The 14,076-nt window shown below is 39.9% G+C and overlaps 1 protein-coding gene across 21 annotated transcripts in view; it reads left to right on the top strand.

The window, feature by feature from the left end:
* The window catches only part of MGA (MAX dimerization protein MGA), a 66,049-nt gene that overhangs the window by 43,838 nt on the left and 8,135 nt on the right, over nucleotides 1-14,076 (top strand). For 8 of the 21 annotated variants that reach the window (XM_075152097.1, XM_075152100.1, XM_075152111.1 and 5 more), the window contains 5 exons: nucleotides 6,521-6,634; nucleotides 7,529-7,653; nucleotides 9,033-9,084; nucleotides 10,773-10,958; nucleotides 11,667-11,778. In XM_075152097.1, the coding sequence (XP_075008198.1) occupies nucleotides 6,521-6,634; nucleotides 7,529-7,653; nucleotides 9,033-9,084; nucleotides 10,773-10,958; nucleotides 11,667-11,778 (589 nt within the window). Of the gene's footprint in view, nucleotides 1-2,463; nucleotides 2,530-5,336; nucleotides 5,390-6,520; nucleotides 6,635-7,528; nucleotides 7,654-9,032; nucleotides 9,085-10,772; nucleotides 10,959-11,666; nucleotides 11,779-14,076 lie in introns of those variants that run through there. The other 13 variants (XR_012673943.1, XR_012673941.1, XM_075152112.1 and 10 more) reach the window with 10 other exon arrangements.

Genomic DNA, 14,076 nt, shown 5'->3' with positions numbered 1-14,076 from the left:
TGTGTGAAAGCTGTCATTCCATATTTGATAGAAAACAAATTGCTCCGGAAGCCACAGAAAAAGGGTAAAACATTGTGGTTAGTATAGTTAAGATATGTTTAGATTTTAATGCTCATAGAATTTCCATCAAATTTCACCCCAAAATTAAAAGAAAACAAACCCATGTGTAACTTCCCTGATGTACTTTTTATATATCAGTATGTGACTTAAGAAACAGTGCGTTGTTACTTAAAATTTATGAAGTTGTGGTTTTGTGAGTCAGTCGTATGGACATAAGAAATAAGGTAGCCATTTCTTGGGATGAGACAAAAGTGGAAAGAGAAAGGTTAAACTGGAGAAGAATTTAAGAACAAACAAATTAACAATAGGAGAGATTATGTTAGTGTCTTCAGGAATTTGAAAGTACATAGTTCTTTTAGCCTTTTTGTGTTAATGTAGTCCTCTCACAGTTGAAAACCAAATTAGACTTCTTTTTCTTCTAACCGTATCCAGAGTAAATTAATTCAGCAACTCCAGCTTTTACAGAATCTATTTAACTTCCAGAAAAATTGACTATAATCAGTTCATATTCCAGCTCGCTATTCTCAGGCAAGATGGTAGCATCTCAGCTGCGTGAAGGTGAGGAGACTGAAAGCAGATGCAATTTCTGGAAGTTCTTTCAAGCTGAAAGCTGAGCTGTTGCTGTGTTGTCTTGAGTCTGACGGTGACAGTTTGATAACTCTTGTATCCTTCAATAACTTCAGCAGAGTTATCATCAAGTTTTGAGAACCACGGTGAATTCGTGCCTGATGCCTGATAAACTTTCCAGACGAGGTAGTCTTAGGAATCTGTTGGTAAGCCAACAGGTAATATAATGACTAGGTCACAGAGTAGCCTGTTATCAGAGTTGATGTTTTCAAGATGTATTTTCTTTTGTCCTGCAAAAAGATGATGAAACGAAAAAATAATTATCAGAGATTATAAGAAATGTTTGTTTTGGAAGAAACTTACTATGCAGGTTTTGACTGAGAGGGCTCGGTAAGCCATATAAAGGTATGTCTTCACCATAAGCTCACACAAACATGAGTAAGCTAGTTTTGGTTCTAGAGCAGTAAAGCTGAGGAATGAGATCTCAGAGGACTATAAAAGCCTGTCTGGAATTTGGGTGAGTTTTTGGTTTGTTAGTCTGGGCTGCCTGCAAGTTAAGTTGGCATGTCAATATCTAATAGAGAATTCAGTTTTAAATGTAAATATGTAAGTGTCTGTTATTTTTCACTGGGATGTACTCTTTTATCAGCGTAGTGCTTACAAGGCAGGCTGCACTGGTATTGTTTGTCAGATTGGATGAAGTCAGATCATATGAACAGACTGCTAGAGGGTGTTTATCTGTTTCATTAAGCTAGTGGAAACATAGAAGCAAAGCGTATACACATGTCTACTAAGACTTTTGTTTAGTGGAAATACTAATGACACCTCTTTCACTTCTAGTTTGGAATATGGACTGGTTTTAGTTACTCGGGAAATAGCCATTAAAAACCCCAGAAAACCCCAGTGAGAGTCAGGATGATTGCTGCTTCCCTGTAGTAGCTAGTACTGTTTCTTTTTTACTACATTTCCCCACACTGGTTCTCATTGCAGTAATGACTTCTTAATTGTTCTTAATTTTGCATACCGATGCTCTTCAGATGACCTTCTTGCCTTGTGCTAACTTTGTGTAGTTGACTAAGAGACTCTTGTAGACTCCTCCTCTACGCAAGAAAAAGAGAGAAGCTTCCTGAGATGGTATCTTTGCCCTTTTGCATTTCCTACCCTGAATTGCACCAAGAGGAGCTTAGGAGGGTTGATCGTCTTGGGTTTGGTGATAGGAATAAAACGCTCTGAGAATATCTATGTAAGCAAACTAATCAATGTCAGGACCTGTTGTCTGAACAAATTCCAAGTGTGATGGTCTTGGACATGATGTTAAACTCATCATCTCCAAGGTATGATGATTGCACGCAAAATTCCTGTTGAGAAAGCCCAGACCAAGCAGTTAAAGTCACAGACTGTCTGTGAATTGTTCGCGTGAGTGCGTCTTGGCTTAAGCCAAAACCATGCCAGGGGTTGTTCTAGTATTTTAATGCTACAGATAAGAGTCCCGTGCTCCCATTTAACTTACTAGTCTGAGCACAGCTTCTGTGTCTGGCAAGTTATTTTATTTTAAATGTTAAAACGTGTTTTTTCAATCGTTCTTTTTCTGAGCTGAACATTAAAATTATAAGGAACTAGTATGAATTATTATAACATTGTAAATTTAATAAAAAGTGCAAGTGACATATTTGGTGGACGATTTAAGTTCTAACAATCTCTCTCGTGTTCTGAGCTTTTGGTACAGACCATGTGTGAAAGCCGCAGACATTGCAGCATAGAAGGCAGATCCAGAAATGAGGCATTTGCTTGGGTAATGTCTAATGACATCTCTTGTCATCTACTCTCCTTTCTCAGCACTGTCACTGAGGACCCTCTGCCATCAGGCAACTTGCTCTTCAGGAACCAGCAATAGGGGTGTAGGCTGCCGGGAACAGACAGATAAAAGTAAGAGGAGAGTGCTTACAAACAGGTGTTGAAATGCAGAGAGCGAAAAATGCTGACATTTCTGTAGCAACTTTGGAACTTCTGCCGTGGTGTGGGATTGCTTCTCTTGCATCTCCATTCCTTAAGGTATTTTACTCTCACAAGCTCAAAGGCATTTCGAAGTTTTGGAACTACAGGACTTGTGGAAAGACTGATGCTGAAAGGTAGGGCTTCCACAAGCATTTTAAGTTTTGCACCCCAACAAGGAGTCATGCTGGGCTATGAATAGGCTTCAGCCTAAGACGGGTTGGCAGTGCTTACATAGGAATAGCTGTTCTTATGGCAGAAGTTCAGTGGACTTACTTCTGATGATCTTCACGATTGTGATATTTTTCCTGTTGTTAGGAAGTCAGAGGTAGAGAGGAAAGATTTACCATCCTGAAGCATTGTACCTTTGTTGTTAGATGTAAGAATGAAAAAAGTAAATGTTTTTTGTTTTACATATATCCACATTCAGGATTTGTAAACTTAAAGATGTGAAGTTCTTGGTGGGCAGTGGAGAGTTTTTACTTCTATTTTTTTCCCCGTCTTTCATGAAAAAGATGCCACGTCTCAGGTTTTGAATACCATTTTTTTAGTATGATAGCATGTGGAAAGTTCCACCATGAAAACAGCTCTAGCTGCATAATTACTATCAACCCTTTGGTTAGCCCAGTGTAACTTGTCAGCACTCAAAAGCTTTACCATGATAGTTTTTCTACAGTAAGCTAATTTCCTGCGTTTTTTTCCCTCACTCTCTGGATTGTAGCATCTTTTGAACTCCCCTGCATGTCCCCCTTCCCTGCAGTGTAATGATGTCCAAATGTAGTTTAGACAGGGTGGTCCTGCCCACTGAAGGAAAACAGTATGCTTCTCTTGCATGTAGAGTCACAGCAATGATACTGTATAAAATGGAAAAGCTAGAGAAAATATCAGGAGGTTCCAGCATCAAGGAGGCTTTATGGATGACTCAGGAGAGCAGGCAAGAATGAGAAGTGCCCTGTATATAATGAAATACAACTATGTTGTCATAAAATGTGACCTGTTGAAATTACGTAATGTTATGTAATATTTTCGGCATCATGGCATCTATCTATTCAGTAGTTCTGTAATTTAAATAGTATCTTTGTTTGAATAATTTTTTGTTCAGCCATTTTTTTTTCCTCTGGCTTTATGATGCTTTTCCTTCTCTCATCAGGCCCTGGGGAGGATTAAAAAAAGGCTGTGGAAGCAGCTATGCTACATGTTTACATCACCTGTTGTAGCTTAACAGACCTTCTGGTCTGCAGCTGGGGAGATGGTGTAATTTTGGTATCTTCCAACTTCTTTTCTTTTGCTTTCCCTTCCCACCACTCTTACCAGTTAGTAGACTTTCATTTCAGATTCAAGCTTATGTTCTTCTCCTCTCCTCTGAGAATTCTTGGAATTTCAGCACTCTTGGTCCTCTAGTACATCCTCTAGTTCACTCTATGAACCCTGGCATAGCAATTAAGGACTTCTAGAGAATTTGGAAATCTTAAGTTGTGTTTTTGATTTTCCTGCCTTTCTGGGACCTTGTGCAAATGGGTCAGTCTCTGCTTATCAATGGGGAAGCTACAGAATTCACTTAAGGCAACTTGGATGCATCTGTTGTCCTAAGAACAAAATGACTTGATAAAAAAAATGCATCCAAAAAGTGGCTCCTGTTCATTGAAACTGGATCTTGACAAAGTCTGTAACAAGTAAAACAAGTGTGAGGAGGAGTTGTTGAAAAATTGCTGGCTGTTTGCATGAGTGATATTCTTCAAATGAGATTTTATTTAGTAGAACTTAAAGATTTCTTAAGTTTCTGTATAGAGCCACTCAACAGACATGAAACAAAGCTGCGTACTGTTTACAGGCAGTGTTTGAAAATTGTTGAAATACCTATGCTGAAAAGCAATGTAGTCTTAACTCGGTCACAGTAGCCCCTGCATATGCGTTCTGGATCTAGAGTGCAAGCACAATTTGGTTGGACCTCACCAAGGTCCCAGGGATGTGATGTCTCCTGACTTCCATTGTCCTGCTGTCTTGGGGAGCAGTGGTGACATGTAGCTCCTGACCAGCCTGTCAAGTTCAAAGTAATGCACTGCTTCCTTGGTAAAAACAGTTCATTTTCTCTGTGCTCTACCTGGTCACAGTGCTAACGAGTCTTGCTTTGTGGGAGAATATTTACAAGATGGAACAAATAAGGATTTTGTGGACTTTCGTGCATAGAGAGAAACAGTAGTTCGTTAAGTTCCTGCCAGTGCCAGTACCGTACTTTCAAAGTCAGATGAGAATTTGTTTTGCCTCCATGCTGCTCTTTGTACTCATAAGAAGAACTGTCATGGCATAATACAGATTCATAGCTGCTCTGAAGGAAAACTGCAAGAACCGCCCGAAGTCAGTAGTAGTAGAATAACTTACTTATCTCCTTTCCAAATACAGAACTCGCCAGAGATGCTTTCCTGAGCAAAGAAGAATGGTGTCTTTAAAGTCAGCACGTGTTAAAAAAATCTTTGAAAGAAAGAGTGAGATTGTTCTCTAAGGCTAGTAATTTCTCATCTAAGGTCACTCTCCTTGCTCTTCTCTTTCTTTTTCAAAAGACGTGACTTTTTACAAGCGTAGGGATAGGAGGTAACATGGGAGTGTGCATAGTAGATAACATGGGAGTGTGCATAGCAGCTTGTAGAAGTAAGGATGCTTTTCTGTTCAGATCTAGCAGCTATAGCTGATAACCTGAGCATCGCTTTTCTTTGTTTCAGCAGTAATATCTCGATACTTCATAGTACAGGAAGAGGTGTCAGCTTCTCTGCAAGTGAGTAGTTTAGAAGTTTATACCTCTTTCTACACAGAATCTATACTACCAACACTTTGTAGGACCCCTCATGACGTGAATGGAAGGTGATGGAAGACTTGGGAATATTTGACAGTGGTTTTACGGGGGGATGCTGCATGGTTTCATTCTTAAAAGACTGGAAGATTCTACAGGCAGTATTGCATATGGGGGTGTGTGTGTATATAGATACTAAAATATATGTACTATATACACTTTTTATATATATATATGCGCCCTTTTTCATATATATATATATCTATGTGCACGCATACACTCACTATGTACTTTACTAGGCTACATTGCTACAAAATATACATTGCTATACTTTACACTGGGGATATAACCTTTGTAACCTTTAGTAAAGGAGAGCAAACTTGCTTAATTTTTCATACTGATTCTGTTTTCAGTTTTCTGTAGCCTCTATCACACAGCCATGGGAGATGATGTATTACACAAAAAAATACTGATAATTTTATGTGGCAGCATGAGTCACAATGGTGGTGACTCTGTAGTGTCAATAACTAAAGCAGCAATTTTTATGTTGTTCTTTGAGTTTTAGATAGCCCTGCTGCGAGTTGTGGGTTTCGGGGTTGTGTTTTTCTTCTTTTTTTTTGGTTTAGAAAAGGTTGTGTTTAGTCAGTATGAAGAAGCTAAATACTGTATCAAACATGAGGTTATCGGAGATCCTGCTTCTCTGTCAAAAAGGAAATTATCAGCTAAGATTTACTGTCTGGTTATAAATTGAGTCCCTTTAAACTAACATAGCTGCAGATTTCGCAGGTGTAAATTTCATGACCGATGACTGGAAATGTGTATCCTTAACCTCTTGTTAGTTATGCTTGTGTGGTAACTTAGGTTGCTCTTGTTTGTTTGCGTTATAGTGCCCTATATAGCCTAATCTGTGGTCAGCTGAGTAAGTGCAACACTTTCTCCTTTCTAATTAGCGTTTCTTAAAACAGCAGTATGAGTTGATTAAATAATCAGTACCATGAAAAACATTTATTAGAGTCCACTTACTGATCCAGTATTGCACATTGCTTTTTTTTTTTTTTTTTAATCCCTGTTCTGCACTTAGTGTTTTTTGTGATTAACTGTTTGCATCAATTTCAGGTAAGTATTCAGTTCAGAGAAGAAGGAGATTGCAGCTCCTCAGAAAGAAAGAAAAGAAGGACAAAGAGAAGGAAGGAAAGACAGAAGAGAAGAATAGGAGGAGGACAAGATTGGGTTAGTTCAGGGAACTGGGTGAAATAAGGGTACAGAATGGAAGTATAATTACATTTTCTTACTTAAGGAGGAGAAAGATTTCTGCATTCTCTAAGCAGACCAAAGATTATAATATACAAAATGTCAATAAAAACTGTAATACAAAAAATTGCTTGAATAAGGCTTGTTTTATTTGGGGCGGGGCGGAATCACCTGGTACTACAAATGGCCACGAGATTGATATTTAACTCTTGTAGTTGCTACAGCACTGCAGTTGTTCTCTATCTCTCTATTCACAGATGGTAGCAAGTTTTCTTGGTCAGGCAAGTACAGGAGAAAAAGTACTCTTCAGAGTATCATAAATATTTAAAATAATTATTGGGCAGCATTTTGGAAAGAGCCAAAATCATATTCTTCATCATGTAAGCAGTTTACTGTATGACCCAAAGAAGCCTGGTTGTATGATGTTCTGACTGTTGCTATCTTAGGTATGAGAGACCGTTACCAAGGTGATAACTATCTCAACTTGTGTCAAAAAAATGTTAGTTAGTGAGAGTCTACAGTAGTAAGTTGTAAAGGCAGTTTAATCTTACTTGAAAATGGAGGCAGGAAAGCTCTGCCCTGTGAAAACTTTTTATCTCACCCACAGTAAAAGCATAAGTGACAGAGATGGGTTTTGCCCTTACCAGAATTCATTTTGCAGAGTTGCTAGTGGGAGGAATTCCTCGAGGTGACAGTTAAAATAACCACCTGCTTAGCACTGTTTATTGGCCAGTGTAGCTGGAGATGTTGATTCTTTAATGGTTTTTAATGTTCTAATGTAATCTCTTTTGAGACTGAAGTGAAACTGTTTTGGCCTGAGCTCTATTGCTAAGTAGATACTCATTTTAAAAAACAAAACAAAAACTGTTCCAGGATGCGTGTGAATACAGTGAGGATGACGAGCAGGTGGACATTGAGACCGTGGAGGAGCTTTCAGAGAAGATTAACATTGCCCGTCTGAAGGCCACAGCTGCTAATATCCGACCTTCCAAACAGAAGTAAGCATCCTTGGAGAGCAATACAGTTTTGTATTTTATTGATGAGCTGGCGTTAAATGAACCCATTAAACAACAGGTTTAATGTGATGGTAAGATAAAGCAAGGGTTATGTCAGGTTTTCCTGAGCACTGGTGCTTCCCAGTGTCTGTGAAGACGGGGCTGTCAGAACTAAGAGTAGATTTGAGGTGTCTTAGCCTTTTTTTTTTCTCTTCCCCTCCTTCCCTCTAATTTATTTGTTCATGGGGATGTGTATCTTGTAATGTAAAACTATTATGAGTGAATCGCCTCCCTTCCTGCAAACTGAATATGAGCAGGGACATCTTGGTTTTAAATGTGATTTTGCAAGCTTTATTTATTCTTGCGGGTGGACTTGTTATTTTTAGGCAGGAGCAGTCATTGGCTTAATCCCTGATCCTGTAAATGAAAGCTTTGTCTTTGGGACCATTGCCCCAGTGAAGAAAGTATTTTCTTATTTACATATAGTCTGCCATGGTTGGATAGCTTGGCGCTTTTTTTTGTTCTTTTTTTTGGTGTTTTTTTTTTGTTTTTGTTATTGTTGCTGCCCTTGCATTTATAATGACAAAATGCAAAGTAAAAACACGGCTTACTCGAGGTATGTAAAGATAGTCATGGCTATTTCTCAGTTGCACCAAACAAGAGAATGGGGAATGTTGCATCCTTACTTCTTTTTGTTTGAAGAATTTTTTTGTAGAAACTTTGAGAAATCTGTTTGGTTATATTATATACCTCCCAGATAGTTCTTATTTTTTTGCCTTCAAAGATACGGCTCAACTTTTATCCTTAGATGGCGACTTTGCTATAAATTGTGAAGATCTTTCAGTCAGAGAGAAAAACAGATGTCATGTTTTGTAAAAAATAATTCTTTCAAATGTGTATTGTTCTTTGTTTTCTTGAAGCTCCTGAAGTATGAGGAAGCTGTAATTATATGTTAGGATAGTAATAAATTTGAGGATTTTGGTTGGTTATTCTTGCTGGGGGAGGGATTGCTCTGCCATCTGTATTAAATCTGTGTTTTTTAAAAAAAGAACCAAAACGTAATTAAAAAAATACTTTCTGCAGCTAACAGTCACGGGCTGAATTTATTCTCTTTGTCATATAGTGAAATAGTTTGTCTTTTGCACTATGGGATAATTTTACAGCTTTCAGAACAGCTGATTTTTTTCCGGGATGATGGCATTGGAGATAAGAGTTCACTTTCTTGAGAAAGCTCAACAGTATCCTGCTGTCATGTAGTTGTACAAGGAAGCGTTTATTTCAAGGGATAAAAATGAGCAATTCTAGGCTGTTGGAATGTAGTTAATGAGGATAGAGTGCATGAGATGAGTAGTGTTGGGAAAAACTTTTTACCTTTCTTCCAGATACCATGCTCGTAATTCTTCGGATGAAAAATTATCAGAAAAACCTACGAAGGTATATGTTTGCTCTCCTCTTTCCTTTTGGTATCACACCTCCATTTTAAAGATAAACTTTCATCTCGAGTGCAACTCTTAATGCGATTTATCTACCTTCCATGTATTTATGATTAAATGAAAGAAACCAAATGTGTATATGGGGGGAAGGGGCCCAGTCCAAATCTCATTAAAGAAAAAGGACTGCTACTGGCATCAGTGGGTTTCAGATTCAGCTTTATGTACGGGAGGAATATCTGCCTTTTATTTATTAGTACGTTTGCTTACGTTTTGTGTTCCTGGCATAAATAATTTTTACAGCACACATAAAATAATGAACAACTGAGAAATGTTTTCATGTGTCGAAGAAGACAGTATGTAGGATTATATAGGCACAGCACTGGGCGAAGGATTTCTGAAAATAATAGTTTAAAGAATATGTATTTAGGCAAGTTAAAGATAATGCAGAATCCTTTCAAACCAAAACTCATTGCAATCTTTCTGAAGCTTATGCTGTATTTTAGGGTGGCTTTGAAGCCAGTTTCACGTCCATGATAACCATCTGTGATGTACTTGATGTTAGGTCTAGAGCTACCTGCTGGGGTGAGGTGGGGCTTTGGGCTGGGGCGTGAGCCTGGTGTATGTCTTAGACATGAGTGCAGACTGGTATGTGTGCTTTTGCCTGAGATGGAGATGGGTTCCAGGATGCTCTGCCTTGCCTCGCCTTCTCCAGGTATTCTTCTCTCTGCCCTTGAAGTTACGGCATGAGGCCCTTCCTTGAGAGGAACCTAATGCCCAACACAAGAGCAGATGCAGTTGCAGCCTTACTGTGCTCAGTCTGCCTGTGAGGGCAAAATGGATGTCAAGAGCCAGGTTTCAGGAGACGGTCTTCAGGTTCCTCCGAAGGCCAGCAGGCTCAGAAATAGTATCACTGGACCTGAGGGGTCTTTCCGCTGATTCACTGGGGTTTGGAGCAGACGTAAAATGATGTAAAAAACGCGTTAATACTACTTTTTAAATATTACTTCATCATGAAATAAATAGCATAATTGTACAAAACCTGTAAGAGCAATGATGAAATAACAAACCTTCAAATCTGTAGAGATTAGTAATTATGCTTATTGCCTGTCAAACTTTTTGGAAACTTAAGCAAATTCAAAATCAGAGCCTGTCTTTGACACTGTTTCTTGGTAGATGTCTGGGGTGATAAGTTTTAATGCCGTCTTTCACGTTCTTACCTGCAATGTCTCTTGGCCCCAACCCATTTATGGAACAAAATAGAAATCAAACTAGTTTAACTCCAGGGAAAAATTCAAGCGTCCTATATTTGATGCGATTGCTTCATTCGTTAGTAGACTTTTTTGACAACCAAACAACAAAAAAAATTTGGCTCAAACGTGCGTGATTTTGCTGTAATCCTGTGGCTTATCTAAGTAGCCTTGTATTGCAAAAAATGAAAGCTTATGAATAGAAGGGACTGCTCGTGATCTTTTCCTTTAGGGTTGATGTGATTATGTTGGTCATTTCTTGTTGGTCAGCACTTCATGCTTATTCTGACACTGAACTTTCATGAAGACAGAATAGCAGAACAGCATGACGTGAAATCCTCAGGTGTCTGTAGAAACCTTGTAAATCAGGCATGCCTTTGAACGTTGTTTGCCATTACATTACCATTTTTATTTAAACTGGTCAATATGGTTACTTCTCCAGCAGAAACCTCAATTCTGGCACAGGAAGCTGAAGACTGAGGCAGAAGCCTTTGCTCATTACCGCCAGACACACACAGCAAATGAACGCCGGCGACGTAATGAAATGAGAGATCTCTTTGAAAAGTTGAAGAAAACTCTGGGGTTACACAACCTTCCCAAGGTCTCCAAATGCTACATTCTCAAGCAAGTAAGTATTTTAAAGCTTAAGTGAGGAGGAGAATAATTTCATCTGGACAGAGTGATTAAGCTAGTATGAACTCTTTGGGTGAGTCCCAGTGATACTGTGAATAGAGAACTTCTGTCACCTTTTCAGGACTCTCTAGAATAAAACAATATCTGAAAGAATCTGTATTCCTAAAAGCTTAATCTTGATGACACAGATGCGTGTTTTCAGATTAGCCCTCTCCTTGTATTCTTTGTGAATTTAATCATGGAAGGTTTATGTCTTAATCCCTTACTGGTTTACTGTGTAAGTCAGGCAATTTTGAAATACATTGAAGGCTTACTTTTTTGATGCAGGAGAAGATAGCGGTTCATTTAATGTCATACTGACATTAAAAACTTAATTGTAAAGATGTAAATGACAGGAAACAAAACATAAGTTGTAGATACCTAATTATGCTTGTGAGCTGTACTGTGAAATTGTACGATAAAAGTGTTTTTTTCTTTAAAATAGCTGAGCTGTGGAGGAAGGACGAACAAGATGTTTACAGCTTTTCAGCTTGCCTTTAGGGAAAGCTGGCATTACATGGTACTTCACTTGCTTTCTCTGAGTCCTAGTTCTCAATATGATGAAAATGTCTAAATAAATTTTGTAAAGGTTTCTGGGAAGGAAAGTTATTTTTTTATTTTGTGTATTGTTGGTTTATAAATCAGTTCCCTGACACTTTTCTAGGCCTTTGAAGAAATCCAAGGATTGACTGATCAGGCAGATAAACTTATTGGACAGAAGAATTTACTGACACGCAAACAGGATGTTTTGATTCGAAAAGTATCCACACTTTCAGGTGAGACTGTTTTTGGATACAGACTAGCTGCAATAATGAAAGAAAAGGCTTAAGAATGGGAGTGAGTGCAGTAATCCTCTGTGGATCCGGGTGAGTCATTAGTTCACATAAAATTTAGACTCTTGATGCCAAAGACCTGCTAAGCTCTGACTCAGCGATACAGCCATCATGGTGATAAGAACTGCTTTTATTTTCCTTCATGCCTAAAGGAAGTGTAGAATGATCTCTGTGCTGTGAGCCACAGGCTTGGGTTCCTGTGCATTGGGTATGCTTTAGTGAGGGGGGGAAGTCACTTTGTTCTGTCACTGGTCGCTTCCTGAAAAGGCTTTTCTGCTCAGTGCTTCACAAGTACACACAGCTGTCCTTGATCAGCACCAAAACCTCTGACTCCTTTGGTCAACTTTGCAAATAACTATCCTTGTACTGCTTTTCTGAGAACTAGTGCTAGTAATGTCTAGAAGAAGAGAGCAGCTCTGTCCACAGAACAAAATTGCAGTATATTCTGAGCTGCTACTCATCTAGGCATTTCAAGACAAAACCATGTCGTGTTTATTGTGTCTTTCTGTGTCATTCGGAAGTGTAAGAAAGCTGTGACGCATGTTCAGCCAGTGCTAAAATGTGTGTGAACAAACAAAACATTAAATTCTTGTAATTTTCTTACTGTCCGGGAATAAAAACAGGAGACTAGCTGTAAAGTAGAAATGAAAGATACTTAAATCTTGTGTATTTATGTGAATCAGTTCGTGTATATTTGAGGTACTTGGTAAAAAAAAAAAAAAAAAAGGTGTGTTTTTGTGAACTCATCCTCATCCAGAAATGTATGATAGGCCTTTTGGGCAGGGAATGAAAGCAAATAACTTCACAAAGTAGTTTTCTGATCTTTTGCATTCCTAGTGAAGTACCTCAAAACTGATGAAGAAAAAATCCTCTCTCAGGAGAGTTAGTTAACTATAGACTTAATTAAAGATAGACCATGATGTTAGAACATAAATACTAAGTAGGAAACAAGCCAGTATAGTTATTTCAACTTTGATCATAGAATCATAGAATCATACAGGTTGGAAAAGACCTCTAAGATCATCGAGTCCAACCGTCAACCCAACACCACCATGCCCACTAAACCATGTCCCTAAGCGCCTCATCTACACGTCTTTTAAATACTTCCAGGGTTGGTGACTCCATCACTTCCCTGGGCAGCCTGTTCCAAGGCCTGACCACTCTTTCAGTAAAGAAATTTCTCCTAATGTCCAATCTAAACCTCCCTTGGCGCAACTTGAGGCCATTTCCTCTCGTCCTATTGCTTGTTACTTGGGAGAAGAGACCAACCCCCACCTCACTACAACCTCCTTTCAGGTAGTTGTAGAGCGCGATGAGGTCTCCCCTCAGCCTCCTCTTCTCCAGACTAAACACCCCCAGTTCCCTCAGCCGCTCCCCATCAGACTTGTGCTCCAGACCCTTCACCAGCTTCGTTGTCCTCCTCTGGACACACTCCAGCACCTCCATGTCCTCCTTGTAGTGAGGGGCCCAAAACTGAACACAGTATTCGAGGTGCGGCCTCACCAGTGCCGAGTACAGGGGCACGATCACCTCCCTACTCCTGCTGGCCACACTATTTCTGATACAGGCCAGGATGCCGCTGGCCTTCTTGGCCACCTGAGCACACTGCCGGCTCATGTTCAGCCGGCTGTCAATCAGCACCCCCAGGTCCTTTTCCTCTGGGCAGCTTTCCAGCCACTCTTCCCCAAGCCTGTAGCGTTGCCTGGGGTTGTTGTGGCCCAAGTGCAGGACCCGGCACTTGGCCTTGTTGAACCTCATACAGTTGGCCTCGGCCCATCGATCCAGCCTGTCCAGGTCCCTCTGCAGAGCCTTCCTACCCTCGAGCAGATCAACACTCCCACCCAGCTTGGTGTCGTCTGCAAACTTACTGAGGGAGCACTCCATCCCCTCATCCAGATCATTAATAAAGATATTGAACAGGACCGGCCCCAGTACTGAGCCCTGGGGAACACCGCTCGTGACCGGCCGCCAACTGGATTTAACTCCGTTGACCACAACTCTCTGGGCTCGGCTGTCCAGCCAGTTTTTTACCCAGCGAAGAGTGCACCTGTCTAGGCCGTGAGCCGCCAGCTTCTCTAGGAGAATGCTGTGGGAGACAGTGTCAAAGGCCTTACTGAAGCCCAGGTAGATCACATCCACAGCCTTTCCCTCATCCACTAGGCAGGTCACCTGGTCATAGAAGGAGATCAGGTTGGTCAAACAGGACCTGCCTTCCATGAACCCGTGCTGGCTGGGCATCAT

The sequence above is a fragment of the Calonectris borealis genome, chromosome 5 (assembly GCF_964195595.1).
Source record: "Calonectris borealis chromosome 5, bCalBor7.hap1.2, whole genome shotgun sequence".
Classification (NCBI taxonomy): domain Eukaryota; kingdom Metazoa; phylum Chordata; class Aves; order Procellariiformes; family Procellariidae; genus Calonectris; species Calonectris borealis.
This window is presented reverse-complemented; position numbering and strand designations above follow the sequence as displayed.